At 36.4% G+C, this 19,865-nt stretch overlaps 2 protein-coding genes across 2 annotated transcripts in view; one reads left to right on the top strand and one right to left on the bottom strand.

Moving 5' to 3' along the window:
- LOC307003863 (Golgi apparatus membrane protein TVP23 homolog B) overlaps positions 1-19,865 on the bottom strand; it is a 291,916-nt gene that overhangs the window by 231,479 nt on the left and 40,572 nt on the right. The gene's annotated exons all lie outside the window — the stretch shown is intronic.
- Positions 465-19,204, top strand: LOC306988567 (5-hydroxytryptamine receptor 3A-like; the record flags this gene model as incomplete). The annotated part of the gene is made up of 10 exons (XM_079593640.1): positions 465-552; positions 652-714; positions 873-1,006; positions 2,097-2,141; positions 3,994-4,100; positions 4,805-4,977; positions 6,693-6,817; positions 17,736-17,946; positions 18,250-18,402; positions 18,489-19,204. 10 exons carry the CDS (start codon positions 465-467, stop codon positions 18,818-18,820), a joined length of 1,431 nt encoding a protein of 476 aa, XP_079449766.1. The 3' UTR covers positions 18,821-19,204.

Genomic DNA, 19,865 nt, shown 5'->3' with positions numbered 1-19,865 from the left:
TTGTGGCTCAGATAAGGTCCTGTTCTGGTTTATTTCTTTGCTCTTGGCTATCTGGGTCTGTGCAGTCGTGGTTCGTCGGGCAGTTTCAGGTCATTAAACCTCTTCTGATTAAAAACAGTTGGGTTTACATACAAGTATGGCTCATTGTCTTTGTTAACCTCAGGCACATCTAAAAGCTCCAGCAAAACAAAGAGCTTGCAAATGAGGATTACAGACTCCTCTCAATGCGTTTCCCTTCATGGGCTGCTAATAGATGTGTGTGTTTGTGTGAGAGGAGAATGAAGGGCCTGGAGGTACAGTAGCTGACGGCTTTTGTACTCTTTCAGAGGCTTATTAGAATCTCCAAAACTACAGTTTACACAAAATGTGGGATGACATTTAATATGAGCTGGCTCAATTTTGTTTGTTCGTCTGTACTTTGACGTAATATTCAAAGAGCTCATAAGCCTTTAAAAAGACGACTGATGCTTGTTCATAAACTACAAGTGGTGACGGCTGATGTTTGTGGCATTCTGGGAGAATATCATAATTTGTTCACATTGGCAAGCAAAGGTAAAGTTTATCAGTTTCTTAAATGTTTCGTAATATGTATGCATATAAGAGACGTTTGAATATAAGAGAATAAGTGAATTTTTTGTTGTTTGTTTGTAGGGTTTGAAATGGTTCTTCAACACATGATCTCTTTGTTGCTCCTCATCTTTTCATGTCTGATTGGTAATATATTTCTATTGTAATTTTGACATTATGTGGTTGGTTAAAATTGTACAATTCTTCGACGTTGAGGATTCTCAAATGATTTTTATAGACTTCTGCAATACCTTTTTATTTTATTTAAAAAGTAATGTTTCTAACATGTTTATCTGGTCTAACAGCGTTGACTGATTCATGTAACAGTCGATGTCTGGCAAATATAATAATTGCTAAGAAACTGAAGAGCGCACCACAGGATAAAGATTGTATTGTCAAAGTAAACATCACTTCAATGAAGTATGAGACAATGTCTTTTGTAAGTAGCAGATTGTTTTTATTGTTTTATCATCATAATTTCTGTCTTTTTCATGTTCGAAAAACAAATGTAATTAATAATATAACACAAATGCCGCTGTTAACAATATACAGTATACATACAGTATACATATTGTAACACTTAATTTCAATGGTTTGTACTTTAGACTAACTATAACTTTGCAAATATATACGTCTACATTAATCCGGAGACATTTGAAAACAGCATTTTCGTTTATAAATGCTCTCCGTCCACACTATAGCGTTTTCGGACGTTTCAGTGTGGATGAGAAACTTTTTGAAAAACGCCTGAAAACGCTAAATTCACCATTACTGCGCATGCGTAAAACTCCACAAAAGATCACTGATATGAATCAGATGGAAAAATAAATAACGAATTTATCGTGCAATTCTTCTGACAGGATAATTTTATTTAGTAAAATATCTCACTATCCACTGATCCACTATCCACCGCGCTCTTCGACCAGGTCGCACGCAGTCACGTATGTTTGGTCTAAAACGCTTCTGCTCTCATGTATTGCCGCAGGACAGCAAATGTGAGTAGCCTAAATGTTCTGTCATCTTTGCAGGACTGTGATATGAAGAGTGTGCAATGTATAATATTTTTTAGCAACAGTGTGAAAGTGAATAGCACATAACAGACACAATACTGGTATAAACATGAATATCTATTGGTACAAAATGCGTCACATGACTAAATTTACGTAATCGTTTTTAAACAGTCCACACTACAACGTGAAAACAGCGTTTTCAAATGTATCCACTTTGGACTTAAACTTTGCAAATAAATGTAAACTTATTCTACTAACCCGAATCCTAATAACCCAACAGTCCACTAATATTCTAATGAGAGTTAGTTGAGTAGCCTATTTATAGTTAGTACAGTGTAAAGTAGACCATCAAAATAAAATGTAACCACCCTTTAAACTCGAATGCATATTTTTCCATATGACAAAAAAAGTTGATTTGACTAATTTTTATTATTATAAAAAGTAAATCTTACTATTCATTTTTTTCAATGTAATATTTTTTTACATGTTTAAAATGAATGACCTTGTCACCATGTGTAGGATACAAAAAACATGCAAATGAGCAGCCGTGTCAAGGTAAACATGGTAAGTATAGATACTTTTTTGATGTTTAACTTTCAAAAGAAAAAAAAAAACTATTGTATCTCTAAAAACTCAAAAAGCAGCAATAGAAGTATATTTGGTTACACTTTATTGCAATTATCCATTAGACAGTCTCCTAACTAAGGCCCTGTTTACACCTGGAATTTAACAGACTTTTTTTATAAGAACGGTCTCCAAATATTCAGTGTTGAGCATTATTGATGAACACCTGATGTTAACAAGCAGAATCACTGAAGGAGAAATTTTTCATTTTAAGTGTTTGCTTTAGTTAGCCTCTTGACCCTTAAATCATTAACTTTAAATGTTGTTTGGCTGTTGTACCTGAGATATAACAGTCAGATGAACAAATAGAAAACGTGATCTGATGGTGTTGATTGTGTTTTAACATAATCATTATTTCACAATCATTACTGAACTCATATAGAGCCTAATTTCTGAGTTAGGTTAACTTTATGAATTATAGCAGCACTGTCCTTGAACAGCATAGTATTTCTTACTTATAACATGTAATCAAAAAATTTTTTTAAAGGTTGTTGTAAAACTTGATTTGAAAACTTGAAAAAAAATTTTTTTGAGACAGCCATTGTGAATTAGCCTGTGAATCTCAACAATGGTGACGATTATAAAGCATGTTGCAGTGCATTCTGGGTGCAACCAATCACAACTCATTAATGGCTCCCATCATGCATTGCTGCATAAATAAATAATGAGCTTATGATCAGAGGTGATCTGTTCGTCACCATTGTTGAGAGTCATACGCAACTTATTGATGACTGATGTGAACATAAAATAAAAACTAATTATTTTTTGGCCATTGATTTTATCATTTTGATTTCATTGAAAAGGCTAGATATGGTATGTGGTATGACAAGGACAGTGATGCTATAATCTATAAGGAAAACGTATCTCAGACGCTATATTCTCAATGAGTTCAGTGATTCAGGTCTAATAATGATTACGTTAAAAAATAATCAACATCACCAGAACACATTTTTTCTTTGTTCATCTGTTATATCTCAAGAACAGCAGCCAAACTATATACTAAACTATAAACTAATAAATCAATTAATTTCAGGGTCAAGAGCCCAACTAAAACAAACACGCATCACCATAATGGTGACTTAAAATTACAGTTTTCTCCTTCAGTGATTCTGCTTGTTATCATCAGGTGTCTTCAATAGTGCTCAATCATAACTCAATTAATCACTTAATTATGTCTTTAACTTTAACACTGCTTCTTATAACACTCTGACTGTGGATTATATAAACACTGATCAGTGTTAATTTAACACTGGGGATTTTCCTTATTCTATTAACATTCAGGAAACTGGACTTTTTTATGCTCTTGGAATGTTAGAAATCAGCGTTCCTAGAATGTAATAAAATTAAGTTGAAAGAACGTTTGAGGAACATTATACCTTTTAAAACATGTCAAGAAAACTTATTTTTTATGTTCTCAGAACCAACACTGAATATTTGGAGAACGGTCTTATAACAAAAGTCTGTTAGCTGGGTTAAGTTCAGTGATGGTTAATTTTTGTTGTAAAAAAGTTATAATTTAGTTAATATATATAGCTGGAGAAAACCGTGATATCATCATCTAGCTCAGTTCAGTTCTCAATATAATGCTGTCAATGCAGGCAGATCAATAATATTGATGAATATTACAAAAAATGTAGAATGTTTGTAGGGAGACTCAAAATAAAGAGTTAGCAGATATTAAGCAGATATTCTACTAATTCGCTAATGAGAGTTAGTAGACATAGTTGCAAAGTTACTTATGTCTAAAGTGGACCATCTAAATAAAGTGTAACCATTTATTTTTTCTCCATAGATGTGGAATGATCTTGAACTAAAGTGGAATGAAACAACATCTGATGCTAAAGCTGTTATGTTACCAGTTGACAAAATCTGGACTCCTGCGTTGGTTTTGGAAAATGCGTAAGTGACCTCAGAGCAGGTTTTTTTTTTTTGGCATGGCATGCATTTTTCCGTTTATATGCAAATATAAAATGGCTACGATATTTTTAATTTTGTAATCTCAATATCAACATTTGTGAGAACATTTGATCTAATTTTGTTTGTATTATGTTGAATATAAAAGTTTTTTTTCTATTAAACATGACTAATAAACACACGATTGCCTTATTCTGTGTAAGAAGCCACATCATCGCACAGAAGCATGAGCTCAGCTGTAGTTATGAAGTGAGTTTGGAGTAAAAACATGTTATTAAATGTTGTCTTTTGTTGGACAAGAGGTTCATAAATGCTTCTCATGTTAGGTAAGATGTTGCTTTTTCAAATACACGTTATAAGTGACTCAAACTCACCGTGCTATCCAGCGTTTACAGAGACGTACATCACTGAACAAAGAAACAAAAAGGGAGAAGCTCATGCAAAAACAACTGAGGTCCAGTGTTGTTTTGACATTTGTCAAAATATCTTCTTTTGTGTTAGTGAGTTGTGAATTGTAACGCTGTCTGAACTGCATTGTAGCCACTGATGACACAACTGCTGTAGAAATGACTGTTACCATGCAGAGTATGAAGAGTGTATACAGATGAAGCAAAGCTAAACATGACAACAGACTCTTGATTGGTTCCCAGCTTGGGTGAAAATCATATTCTCTCTCTTTGTGAATTCAGCATAGATGTCACCGTGAAGCATTACACTGATGATGTAAAGGTGATGAGGAATGGTAACGTGGAATATGCCATTATCTTGTTCATATCCGTGAGCTGTAATGATATCAACCTTTTCAACTATCCCTTTGTGAGTGGAGAATGTTCTGTGGCCATCAATGGATGGAACCAAAGCGGTAAGATAACCTTTTTAAGAAAACAGATATTGATAATTTGTTGTTAAAGGGGTAGTTCACCCAAAAATGTAAACTCTGTCAGTAATTACTCTCTCTCATGTTGTTCAACCCCGTAAGACTTTCGTTCATCTTCGCAACACAAATCAAGATATTTGTGATTAAATCTGAGAGCTGTCTCACTCCTCCATAGGCTTCTATTGTAATTGAAACTTGCCGTCCCAAAGAGTTATTAAAGATAATGTTTAAAATAGTGACTACAGTGGCTCAACCTTGAAGGAACACTCCACTGTTTTTTGAAATATGCTCATTTTCCAGCTCCCCTAGAGTTAAACAGTTTTACCGTTTTCGAATCCATTCAGCCGATGTCCGGGTCTGGCGGCAGCACTTTTAGCATAGCTTAGCATAGATCATTGAATCTGATTAGACCGTTAGCATCTCTCTCAAAAAAATTACCAAAGAGTTTCGATATTTTTCCTATTTAAAGCTTGACTCTTCTGTAGTTACATTGTCTACTAAGACCGACAGAAAATGAAAAGTTGCGATTTTCTAGGCCAATATGAGTAGGAACTATTCTCTCATTCATGCGTAATAATCCAGGAACTGCTGCCGTACCAGCAGTGCAATGATGTTACACACTTAGTGCCGGTCACGTTGGAAGTTACCGAGCTGGGGACTATTTTCAGGCGGTGTGTAATATCATTGCGCTGCTGGTACGGCAGCAGTTCCTGGATTATTACGCATGAATGAGAGGATAGTTCCTAGTCATATTGGCCTAGAAAATCACAACTTTTAATTTTCTGTCGGTCTTAGTACACGATGTAACTACAGAAGAGTCAAGTTTTAAATAGCAAAAATATCGAAACTCTTTGGTCTTTTTAAAAAAAAAAGTGTGTTTTTTTAAGTTTATCAAGCGACGAGAAATTAAGTTTTATGTAACAAAGTTCAGGAGGAGCACATTCAGGTAATCAACCAATCAGCACAAGAGGAAGCCGGTATAAATATAGCCTTCCCTCACCTCTGTCCCATGACAGTTGCACAGCATCCCTCCACCACCCTATCACCTCACCACCTCACTCTCGGCTGGTTTCTATCCCAGTAAAGGGGGGAGTACTCTGGGTTCGGGCCAAATTTCGAGCTCGGAGCCCTCTCCCGGACAGCATGCCAAATACGCATAAATTACTGCATCTGATTTCATGTACGTGTGAACTCGTGAATACTTATTGCGCGCAAAATAACGACTTTATACTAATAGTGAGCCTCCGTTCTGACGTACACCCCAGAAGCGCTGCGCTGTTACACTACGTGAACTCACTCAGAGGCCCACACTGAAGAGTTGAATAAAGTTGTTATTTTTGTTTGTTTTTTCCCGCACAAAAAGTATTCTCGTCGCTTGATAAACTTAAGGTTGAGCCACTGTAGTCACTATTTTAAACATTGTCTTTACTAACTTTCTGGGCCGGCAAGTTTAAATTACAATAGAAGCCTATGGAGGAGTGAGACAGCTCTCAGATTTAATCACTAATATCTTCATTTGTGTTCAGAAGATGAACGAAAGTCTTACAGGGAACAACATGAGGGAGAGAAATTACTGACAGAGTTTACCCTTTAACCAGGGACATTCTTCCAGAATAAATGATTTATAAGGACAACCTGTAAAAGATATCTGAATAATAAGCTAAACAGCTAAACATTATTTTGCTTGTGTTGATCTATAGAATGTCAGGTTAACCTCAACCATCCAGCTAACATATCTAATGCTGGAGGCATTCAAGGAGAGTGGGAGACTGTGAATGTGATGATAAAACAAGAGCAAACGTTTCAAAACAGCAGTTATATCTCGGTAACTACTGACTTCATTCTGATTCTTACTTCTATGCCTGGTTTCACAGACAAGGTTTAAGCTAGTCCCAGACTAAAATGCATGTTTGTTCCAGTTTTAATTAAAAGAAACTTGCACTGGCATATCTTAAAATATGTCAAGATGCACACCAGTAATGTTTTATTCTAAGGCATGTTTAAAAAAGCTACTTGCATGTCCTAATTTTACTAACGCCTAATCCTGGCTTGATCTAAACCCTGTCTGTGAAACCAGATGTCAGGATTACCTTAAACTCTTAAAGGCAACAAGACATGAAAGACCTTGTTTACTGTCTTAATGTTTGGTCTTAGGACATACTGTATACACACTGCAAAGTTTTAGAGATGAATTCCACTCTTAAGAATGGGAGTGAATTAAAGTGCTTATTATGCTATTTTAAAGGTTCCTAATTTTGATTTGGAGATCTCCTACAATAGGTTAACAACAAAGTCAAAAACACTTTTCAAATTTTCTCATAATATACATTTCAGCATCAGTGGTTTTCTCACATTGTCAGAAACTATTCGATAAAGGATTCGGTCTCTCTAAACCCCTCCTTTCGAGAACCTATCCTGCTCTGGTTGGTCAGATGGCCCAGTCTGTTGTGATTGGTCTACTCTGCTCTGATTGGTCAGATGACCCAGTGTGTTGATTGGTCTACTCTGCTCTGATTGGTCAGATGGCCCAGTCTGTTGTGATTGGTCTACTGTGCTCTGGTTGGTCAGATGACCCAGTCTGTTGTGATTGGTCTACTCTGCTCTGATTGGTCAGATGACCCAGTGTGTTGTGATTGGTCTACTCTGCTCTGATTGGTCAGATGACCCAGTGTGTTGATTGGTCTACTCAGCTCTGATTGGTCAGATGGCCCAGTCTGTTGTGATTGGTCTACTGTGCTCTGGTTGGTCAGATGACCCAGTCTGTTGTGATTGGTCTACTCTGCTCTGATTGGTCAGATGGCTCAGTCTGTTGTGATTGGTCTACTCTGCTCTGATTGGTCAGATGGCTCAGTCTGTTGTGATTGGTCTACTGTGCTCTGGTTGGTCAGATGACCCAGTCTGTTGTGATTGGTCTACTCTGCTCTGATTGGTCAGATGGCTCAGTCTGTTGTGATTGGTCTCCTCTGCTCTGGTTGGTCAGATGACCCAGTCTGTTGTGATTGGTCTACTCTGCTCTGATTGGTCAGATGGCCCAGTCTGTTGTGATTGGTCTACTCTGCTCTGATTGGTCAGATGACCCAGTCTGTTGTGATTGGTCTACTCTGCTCTGATTGGTCAGATGACCCAGTCTGTTGTGATTGGTCTACTCTGCTCTGATTGGTCAGATGACCCAGTCTGTTGTGATTGGTCTACTCTGCTCTGATTGGTCAGATGACCCAGTGTGTTGATTGGTCTACTCTGCTCTGATTGGTCAGATGGCCCAGTCTGTTGTTATTGATCTACTCTGTTCTGATTGGTCAGATGACCCAGTCTGTTGTGATTGGTCTACTCTGCTCTGATTGGTCAGATGACCCAGTGTGTTGATTGGTCTACTCTGCTCTGCTTGGTCAGATGGCCCAGTCTGTTGTGATTGGTCTACTCTGCTCTGCTTGGTCAGATGGCCAAGTCTGTTGTGATTGGTCTACTGTGTTCTGATTGGTCAGGGGCCTGTTTCAAGTTAAAACGAGTTAAAACTTGAACTCTGAGTTGACTTACCCTGAGATGGGAAACTCTGAGTTTTCGGTTTCAGATCAGCTGAAATTAGTTAGTTCAATCAACTCTAAGTTGACTGACTCTGAGTTAAGCGCGTGCACCACAACTATAAAAAGCGATTATCAATGGAGCCCAGATATTATGAGTCACTATGGCAACAGCGCCAGACACAAAGAGGAATTACTGTTATACAGTGTTGGGTGTAATTAATTACCAAGTAATCTAAATATTGTAGTTTAATTAAAGGGATTACTCTTAATTCTTCTGTAATTTAAAATAAAATCTGATGTATTATAATTACATTAAATATGCTGCATAGACTATAGAACAATTCTGTATAAAACAATAGTGGATTTAACATACATTTTTAAAAGGTATATTTTGAATGTAACGTTCTCCCTCTACACACAGCAAAAACTCCAGTGTTCACAGAAAACACTCCAGTGTTAAATTAACACTCCTGGGAGTTTATATGAGTCCACACTCAAGAGTGTAAAGTGTTAAGATATGAGTGTTAAATGAACACTCAAGAGTGTTAAAGTTAATGAGATAATTAAGTAAATAATTGAGTGATGATTGAGCATTAGTGATGAACACCTGATGATAACAAGCAGAATCACAGAAGGAGAAAATCACAAATTGTAAGCCACCATTATGGAGATCAGTGTTTGCTTTAGTTGGCCTCTTGACCCTTATATTGTTTACTTTAAATTTTGTGTGCCTGCTGTTATTATAACAGACAGATGAATAAAGAAAAAAGTGATCTGTCGGTCATGTTATGACAATCATAATTTCAACTTGATCACTGAACCCTTATTTCTGACTTAGTTTAAAGTTGTTTATTACAGCATAACTGATTCTACATAAATATCCAGAATTTTTGATAAATAAATACGAAATAATTGTTAATTATTTATTTTAAAAAAAAATCTTTATTTTAGGCACCAGCAGACATGAAGATTCAGTCTATGCATCTCAACAATGGTGATGAGCAAAATATTCAATTAGGAAAAGGAAATTACTTAAAAGACAATTCAGATCATAATTTGTTAATTCCGCAATGCATGATGGGAGCCATTAATGAGTTGATTGGTGGCAGCCACTGCAACATGCTTTATTCTTGTCACCATTGTTGAGATTCACAGGCTGATTATTGATGTCTGTGTTTCTAAATAAAGTGATTTAAAAGTCTCTTGATCAGAACAATGTTTATTAAATATTTTGGATTATGTTAAAAATACTGAACATCATATTTAGAATCAAAGAGCTGCTTTATTAACAAGTTACACAAAACTATACAAATATGTTTTGTTTATTTCAGATCACAATATGATTATGTCAAAACATAATCGACTCCATCAGATTACTTTTTCTCTTTGTCCATCTGACTGTTATTAATCAGTAACAGCAGACAAGCAAAATCTAAAGTAAATAATATAAGGGTGAAGAGCCCAACTAAAGCAAACACTGATCTCCATAATGGTGGCTTACAATTTGTGATTTTCTCCTTCAGTGATTCTGCTTGTTAACATCAGGTGTTCATCACTAATGCTCAATCATCACTCAATTATTAACTTAGTTATCTCATTAACTTTAACACTCTTGAGTGTTCATTTAACACTCATATTTTAACACTTTACACTCTTGAGTGTGGACTCATATAAACTCCCAGGAGTGTTAATTTAACACTGGAGTATTTGCTGTGAACACTGGAGTTTTTGCTGTGTGTCTTTTGGAGCCTCCTGTCCCAACAGAACCCCAGGCAGTTGTACGTAGCCGACTCAATACACCAGAAATTATGACAAATACTAGGCCTATTATAAAGTGTAGTCAACCAAATGCTCATCTTCCCAGGATGATGGGGATGAAGAAACAGTTTCTGCTGCCACAGAGAGGCCAGAGGTAATTCTGGAGTTTTGAATTCTCCAATTCAAGGTAATTTGAGGAGTTTAATTCTGTAGAATTTGTTTAGAACTACATGATGTAACTCTAATCTACTGTATTTTCAGTTGCCAGTTAAGGAGTTATACAGACTTAATCTTATAAAAAAATGGTGAAAAAACAACAGTAAAAACAGCAATGAATAAATGTACAGAAAGAATGAATGAGGTGTTTAAACACCGCTTCCTCTTTAAAAAAGGGGAGGAGGCCGCAAGAAACTCTGGGTTTACCGAAGAAAACCTGCTCCCGACCAGGTTAGGTTCACAGAGTAAGTTGCCATGGTAACTGACTCTGAGTATAAGTTACCTCTCTTTTAGAAACGGGCTTGACTTACTCTGCTTTCTCAGGTTTGATTTACCTCCCATTCTGAAACGGAAAACCCAGAGTTTCCCTCATTTCAGGGTTAACATACTCAGAGTTTTCACTTAACCTCCTTTCTGAAACAGGCCCTAGATGGCCCAGTGTATCAATTGGTCTACTCTGCTCTGATTGGTCACATGGCCCAGTCTGTTGTGATTGGTCTACTCTGCTCTGATTGGTCAGATGGCCCAGTGTATCAATTGGTCTACTCTGCTCTGATTGGTCACATGGCCCAGTCTGTTGTGATTGGTCTACTCTGCTCTGATTGGTCAGATGGCCCAGTCTGTTGTGATTGGTCTACTCTGCTCTAATTGGTCAAATGGACCAGTTCGTTGTGATTGGTGGACTGCTTAAAGCATGTGTCGGAAATGAAACACCTATTACCATATTTGAATTTTAGCCCTTTATCAGTACGACGGTCCCAGGTTTAGTCGAGGGTCGAGGTGAAGTATAATGGGCTCTGAGGCAGACAAATGAGACCTAGAGCTGGGCGGAACTAGTGATGACAAAGAAGAATGGAGATTGGACAGGACCAGCGAAGACTGGAGACTTTGAGATATGACCAAAAATGTAATTCATCATACCATTTTATGGGGATCGGGTAAAGCACACCCTCAGTGACAGAAGTATGGGCGGGGCTCCACTTCATGCAAATGTGAATGCCCTAGAACGCCCTCAATGATGGATGTAGGTGCAGTCTCACGCACCTGGTCAAACTCTTATTCGCTTGGGCTCTGGCTCAAAGTCCGTGGTGGAAGTGGCTGAAGGCTGGCTGGTCTCTGGACATCTTGATGAATAGGAAATACAAATACTTTAATGATCACAGAGAACACGTAACACACTACAGATGTAATAACATTGTAGTGTTTGTTTGTTAACATTGACAAACATAACTGGGAATACTAAGGGCTTATATACACAGTGAATGATCATTAACAAAACAAGGAACAGGTGTGCACTAATTAGAAACCATGGTAAACAAACAAGGATGAGAACTCAGGCAATCGGAAAAGTGAAAGCAAAACCAAAACAGATTTTGACTATTACAACTGTATATGTGGCCTTTATGTGCACAATTTATTAAAGGGGTCATCGGATGCAAAATTAACTTTTATATAGTGTTTGCATATAAATGCAGTGTGTGGACACAACAACCATACAAAGAAAAAAATCCATTCACTCCTTTTTTTTTAATCCTCAAAAAGTCTAAACACACTCAATAATCAGGCCGTTTGGATTTTCTGAGAACAATGATATCATAATGCTCATGCTCCGCCCACGACCACTGATGGACTGTCCCGTACTAGCATATTTTTTACTTCAGCCATTCGACACCTCCCACGGAAGAGAGGGGCGGGGTGAGCAGTTGCTCATTATCATTTAAAGAGACATGCACCGAAACAGGTCACTGTGAACAAAGTTGTTTTTGAGGAGGTAAAAAGGGTAGTCTGGCTATCACCAGACCAAGCTCAATCTTTTAAGATTGAACATTAGTCTGGGGAGTCTGCTCTGTATTTCTACTGCACAAGAGGCGTGATCAACGGGTATAGTTCAAATGACTCTGCACAGCAAAAACTCCAGTGTTACATTAACACTCCTGGGAGTGTATATGAGTCCACACTCAAGAGTGTAAAGTGTTAAAATATGAGTGTTAAATGAACACTCAAGAGTGTTAAAGTTAATGAGATAATTAAGTTATTAATTGAGTGATGATTGAACATTAGTGATGAACACCTGATGTTAACAAGCAGAATCACAGAAGGAGAAAATCTCAAATTGTAAGCCACCATTATGGAGATCTGTGTTTGCTTTAGTTGGGCTCTTGATCCTTATATATTTTACTTAAAATTTTGCTTGTCTGCTGTTATTAATTAGTAACAGTCAGATGGACAAAGAGAAAAAGTGATCTGATGGAGTCGATTTATGTTTTGACATAATCATATTGTGATCTGAAATAAACAAAACATATTTGGATAGTTTGGTGTAATTTGTTAATACAGCAGCTCTCTGATTCTAAAGCATATGATTTTCAGTATTTTTAACATAATCCAAAATATTTAATAAACATTGTTCTGATCAAGAGACTTTTAAATCACTTTCTTTAGAAACACAGACATCAATAATCAGCCTGTGAATCTCAACAATGGTGACAATAATAAAGCATGTTGCAGTGGCTGCCACCAATCAACTCATTAATGGCTCCCATCATGCATTGCGGAATTAACAAATTATGATCTGAATTGTCTTTTAAGTAATTTCCTTTTTCTAATTGAATATTTTGCTCATCACCATTGTTGAGATGCATAGACTGAATCTTGATGTCTGTGTGTGCCTAAAATAAAGATTTTTTAAAATGAATAAATATAATTAAAACAAACTATTCCGTATTTATTTATCAAACATTCTGGATATTTATGTGGAATCACAGTCATGCTGTAATAAACAACTTAAAACTAAGTCAGAAATAAGGGTTCAGTGATCAAGTTCAAATTATGATTGTCATAACATGACCGACAGATCACTTTTTTTCTTTATTCATCTGTCTGTTACTAACTAATAACAGCAGGCAAAAGTAAAAAATTAAAGTAAATAATATAAGGGTCAAGAGCCCACCTAAAGCAAGCACTGATCTCCATAATGGTGGCTTACAATTTGTGATTTTCTCCTTCAGTGATTCTGCTTGTTAACATCAGGTGTTCATCACTAATGTTCAATCATCACTCAATTATTAACTTCATTATCTCATTAACTTTAACACTCTTGAGTGTTCATTTAACACTCATATTTTAACACTTTACACTCTTGAGTGTGGACTCATATAAACTCCCAGGAGTGTTAATTTAACACTGGAGTGTTTTCTGTGAACACTGGAGTTTTTGCTGTGTGTACGCAATTGGATAGTCCTTTAACCAATCAGACGTGAAAACTCCAGTTTGTACAAAACAAACGTGTTGGTTTGGAGCATTGATCAGTGGTTTGCAGATGCAGCAATGGCATCGAGCGATTGGATAAGCCAGTTTGTGATTGGTTCCTGCAAATTTGGAAAGGAAGCAGGAGAGATAAGTGTACAGGTTTCCAGCTTGAGCTGCAGGGCTAAATCAAATCGCTGGCAGTTCAGGCTGGGTTTATCCAGTCTATAAAAAGGGTGTTGTTTTACACAACCATTGAGGAATTTTAACCAAAGTATATTACAAACTTTACATATCAACACCCTAAAGAATCATACCAACTTGGGCATCCGATGACGCCTTTATAGGCGGCTGCATATATGGGGGGGGGAAAAACACCTAACCCCAAAAAAATTTGAACAAAAGGTTTCTCAGCTGTATTTTTGTGATATTAGGTGTCCTTACATACTAAAAGTTTACCAAAGTTTGACCACTAGAAAGGTGTAATTTTCAAGATGGCGTCCAAGATGGGCATGAAGCCCTTAAAATATCCTAACTAAGTAATCCTGCACTCAAAAAAAAACAATTGTGTCTAAACATAAGATTTATGTATTTGAATTGCATAACAAATTTCCATGCATTTGGATTACATAGTTTTAACATAAACCAATTAATAATCTGAATGTGATTCATATTTGTCAGTCATATGTAAATGAAATGGATAAGATTTATGTAATGGTATACAGAAAAACACCCATGTTAAATTAGCACTGCTCAGTGTTCATATGTGTGCACACTACAGAGTTAAAGTACCATTGAATCAGTGTTGAAGTTAATGAGATAATTAAGAGATGATTGAGCATTAATTATGAACACCTGATGTTAAAAAGCAGAATCACTGAAGAACAGAGAAACACAAGAACTACAACTGACTTCAGACACAGCCTTAGATGAAAACAACTAAAAATAAAAGAAGACATTAAATATGTGAAGATCTCAGCAGAGGAGGATTAAACAACTCCACAAACAGCATTACCAGCTTCACTTATTACTAACCAGATTTACTTTATTTAATATCCGATTTAATTAAATCATATTTTGTATTTTAAAGTCACCATAATGGTGGATAGCATTTGCTTTAGTTGGTCTCTTGACCCTTGACTCTTTAATATAAAATATTCTTTGGCTGTTATAATTTTGTGTTTGTAAACCACATTTGATGTAGCAAAAAAGCCATGATAAAGTGAGATGAGGTGATGTTGGATTTAATTGGGTATGATATCATCATGCAATTGTCTGGCTCCCTGATCTTATTCTCCGCCTAATGCTTTGATTATATTGGACTTGTGTTTTTAATATTGTTTTATTCATAATAATTTAATTCTACAGCATATCTAGCAGCGTTGTTTGTAAAATAATATCCATGGTTTTTAAAAATATTTATTTAGTGAACAAAAACTTTAATCTATGGCATTACTTAGATGCACACAGACATCAAGAAACAGCGTATAAATCTCAACAATGGTGACAATCAAACTAAATATCCAGATAATCAGTGCATACTGGGAGATATGGGTGAGTTTTGATTGGTGGTACCCAGCATGCACTGCAGCATGTAGAATTTCATTGATTGTCACCATTGTTGAGAATCATACACTGATTCTTGATGTCTAAGTAACATCTTAACAGAAGAAGATTACTGTATTAAATGATTTTAAAATCATTTATATAATTTAATAAATAGCCTTGCTCTGATGTTGTAAAATCAAATGACTTTTACTCTAAACAAATATTTAAAATAAAAATCTATGATCAAAGTATTAGACACTGATTAAGTTCAGGGATTCAGGCAATTAACGTGACGATGACTTTGTATTACACGAGTAAACAGCCAACATCACCTGATCTCACTTTCTCATGGCTTTTTTTCCTACAACAAATGTGCTTTACAAACACACAATTATAACAGCCAAAGAATATTTTATATATAAGTGTTAAGGGTCAAGACCCCAACTAAACCAAATGCTATCCACCATCATGGTGACTTTAAAATACAAAATATGATTTCATTAAATCAGATATTAAATAAAGTCAGTCTGGTTAGTAATAAGTGAAGCTGGTAATGCTGTTTGTGGAGTTGTTTAATCCTCCTCTGCTGAGATCTTCACATATTTAATGTCTTCTTTTATCTTTAGTTGATTTCATCTAAGGCTGTGTCTGAAGTCAGTTGTATTTCTTGTGTTTCTCTGTTCTTCAGTGATTCTGCTTGTTAACAGCAGGTGTTCATAATTAATGCTCTATCACCACTTAATTATCTCATTAACTTCAAACTGATTCAATGGTACTTTAACTCTGTAGTGTGCACACATATGAACACTGAGCAGTGCTAATTTATTATGGGTGTTTTTCTGTATACGATTACATAAATCTTCATTTCATTTACATATGATTGACAAATATGAATCACATTCAGTTTATTAATACAATTACATAAATCTTATCTGTTTCATTTATATATGACTTAAAAATATGAATCACATTCAGATTATTAATTGGTTTATGTTAAAACTATGTAATCCAAATGGATGGAAATTTGTTATGCAATTCAAATACATAAATCTTATGTTTAGACATAATTGTTTTTTTGAGTGTGAGCACCCTGGTGGAGGGGTCCCCTTGGCAGATTCCTATCATCTGCGGTCTCAGCTGCAGGGCAGGATTCGGCATCCTCGACCCAAGATGGAGGCTGTGGGTGTGGCCGATAAGAGGCAATCGCTAGCGACAGTGGCGTCTGGTCTTCCCGCTGATGTCCGGGAGACCATTGATAACGCTCGTGCGCCTTCTACTTGACTGCTGTATTTCTCTAAGTGGAAGGTTTTTGAGTCTTGGTGTTCGGCTCATGCAGTGGACCCGGTCAGCTTGCCCGGTCAGTTCAGTGCTGGAATTCCTGCAGGATAAATTTGTGGCTGGAACATCTGCTACCACCTTGAGAGTTTATGTCGCGGCTATCGCTGTCTATCAGGAGTCAGACGAGGTCCCCTTAGGTAGACACCGTTTAAGCGAGTTAGACACTTGAGGCCTGCACGTCCTATTAGTTTCCCCCACCTGGGATTTATCAGTTGTTCTGGAGGGGCTATTAGAGCCTTCCAGCTCCTGACCGGATTCTGAATCTCAAGGTGGCACTTTTGTTAGCGTTGGCCTCTCTCAAGCGGGTGGGGGATCTGCAGGCTCTTTCTGTGAGTGAGCCTTGTATGGAGTTTGGCTCAGGTCTTGTGAAGGTGTTTCTAAGGCCTAGACCTGGTTATGTCCCCAAAGTTTTGTCCACGTCACTCCGCTCTCAATCAGCGCTACTGAGGAGGACACACAATGAATTGCCGTGATTCGATACGGGTTCAGACAATCAGCACATGCCTTCACATGGCAGCCCTGTTTTGACTAATTTTACACTACCACACAGTTCTAATTTATTTATTATTTTTTGGAATGGTTATGAACCATAGAAACCACCAACACTAGGCAAAACGATGTGAGAAAGGAGAAATATGCAATTACTTAAGGGAAATTTTACTTATTTTTTCACATAAATATGCTTGTAACCAATTGCTTTAATATATAATTGTACCTGTAATCAACTTTTTCTTCTTTTCATATAATAATAATATTACCCCAAACAAATATGCCATATCAGCCTATGTTTTTATTTGATAATCGCTGTTTATTACTTTCTTTGCCTTATGGCTGACACATCATGCCTAACACTGGCAAATTATTATTAAAATTAGAATTAGAATTATTAGAATTATTATTAAAAATTAAAAATATAATTTTTACTTACTGCCATTACTGCGGGACATTATTTTTATTTTTTGGTCTACAGAGGAACTTTTGAGTATTAAAATGTACTTTTTTTCTAATTCAGTAAACAGAATATTGTTAGGTGTTCATGTTTAGACATAAATATTAAACTGATATGAACTATATATTAAACTGATATGTATTCTTTCTCCTGTCATTTGTTAACAGGTCTCTTTATCCATCAGTCCTTTCAAAGCTGTTGTGACCCTGATCCTGCCCAGTGTGTTAATAATGCTGGCTGACCTGGTGACCTTTTCTCTGCCAGTTCAAGGAGGAGAACGCAACAACCTTAAGGTCACCTTAGTCCTGAGCTTCACCATGTTCCTCCTCATCCTCAACGATCACCTAGGCAGTGGTGGACGATGTAGTCCTATCCTCCGTAAGTGAAAACCAAAAATATAACAGGCCTCTTGCACACCTGTCAGTGTAGTCCAGAATTGTTTGTTGTTAGCATATCAGTGGTAAGAAGAACTTTGTGAACAGATAAAAGGTCTGAGCGATGTTGTATTTTGAGAAGAGGAGGGGCCCCAGCACCGAAGCCTGAGGCACCCCAGTGGTTAGCTGATGTGACGTGACAAAATGTGATTTATAATTTATAATATTGTACAGTTTATTTTTTTGTTAATTTATAATTATGCAATGCACAGGTAAATTATTAATTGCTCTGTATTTTGCTCCAAAGATTATCATTTCTGCTTCTGTCTGATCAATCTGGTGTTGAGCATGGTGGTGTCTATTTTGTTGACACGTCTGACATTGGATGACAGATTCCTGCCTTGTAAATGCTCAAACATAAAAACAAACAAAAAAACTGCCAGCCCGGGTCAGGATGAAGGTAAGATATTATATATATATATATATATATATATATATATATATATGTATACATTTGTTTATTTTGATTTATTTTTCCATTAGCAGATGCTGGTGTGATTGTAACAACAAAGTCCAGCGATCTGCCTTCAGATGTGGCTTCCCTCCAAAAAGTAGTGAACTTTTTGGAAAACATTGACCAAAAAGAGCAAGTGGCAAACAGCAACGAGGCTTTTGTAGATCGCTTGGATAAAATCTGTTTCTTTTTGTTTTTATTCATTGACATAATTTATATCATCACTGTTGTCATTGTCACCAGAACAGACTTGTGCAAAGAAAAAAAACAGGAATTATGGGTTAAAGAAGATTTCTATGATTATTTTCTTGGTTATGTTGTATATCATAATGACACAGAAGAATATTATGAAGGTAATTATTAAAGAACATATTGTGATTAGATTTTTGCAAAATTGACATTGGTGATTTGGATCTACATCATTTCTGTATGCGATTTCCATAAAACAGATTTTGAATTTATGTCGTCTTTAAACCTTTGCGTATTTTAATTTTATTTTTAACAATCAACTATATTGTACATAATAATTTACACATTTGAGGAATTTAATTAACCGTGTCATTAATAAAGGTTATAACTAGGAGATTTACTTTTACAGTTATATAGTTTTTATGTTGGAAATTAAAAACCTATATGTCGTCATACCTTTATAGGGGATTTGGGATAAGGCTCCTAGCGTATTGTTGTTCGACCCTTTATTAATATGATTACACATTGAAGTTTTAAATAAAAAATGTGCATGGTTTTCAAACCTTTCCATATTTCATCATCATAATATTTTAGGCCAGTTAAGTGGAATTTTATTTATTTAGTGCATGGTGTAAAATGCAATATAAAAGAATTGAATGAAACCACATTTTCATTTATGTGACCACATAAATTTCAACTAGGAAATAGGTTGCTTGAAACAGGAAGTCTTACATAGTTCTGGCATGAAACTTTGAATGTTGCAGGCTGATGGGTCTTTAACTTATTAGTTTCAATTATGTCGTTATCTACATAGCAGCTGATTGGTTGCTGTTGCATCAGCGGCCAATGAGTTTGCTGCTCAAACATTCAAATACTTTGCATTGTTTGCTGTTAACAGTTTGCAGCGTGCTTTCAGAACCCTTCCCCTTCCCCAGCTCCACCTGTATAGTTCCCTATCAAGGGAACTCCCGCTGCGTTTACGCAATGGGAACACTTCCAAGTGTCTCGTCATGAAGCACATGTATAATCAATCCAATGAATGAGCGGGACGTCAGGTGACGTCATAGACCAGGAAACTATAAATCACCCCTGAACGCAGAGCGTGACAGCTTCTGTTTCTTCAGCGAAGCGCTCTCTGTATTTGTCCTTTGTCTGATTTATTGTTGTCTGTTACAAACACACTCAATATATATATATTATGGCGAGCAAGCAAGATTTCA

The sequence above is a fragment of the Phoxinus phoxinus genome (genome assembly GCF_949152265.1).
Source record: "Phoxinus phoxinus genome assembly, chromosome: 1".
Taxonomy (NCBI): Eukaryota; Metazoa; Chordata; class Actinopteri; order Cypriniformes; family Leuciscidae; genus Phoxinus; species Phoxinus phoxinus.
This window is presented reverse-complemented; position numbering and strand designations above follow the sequence as displayed.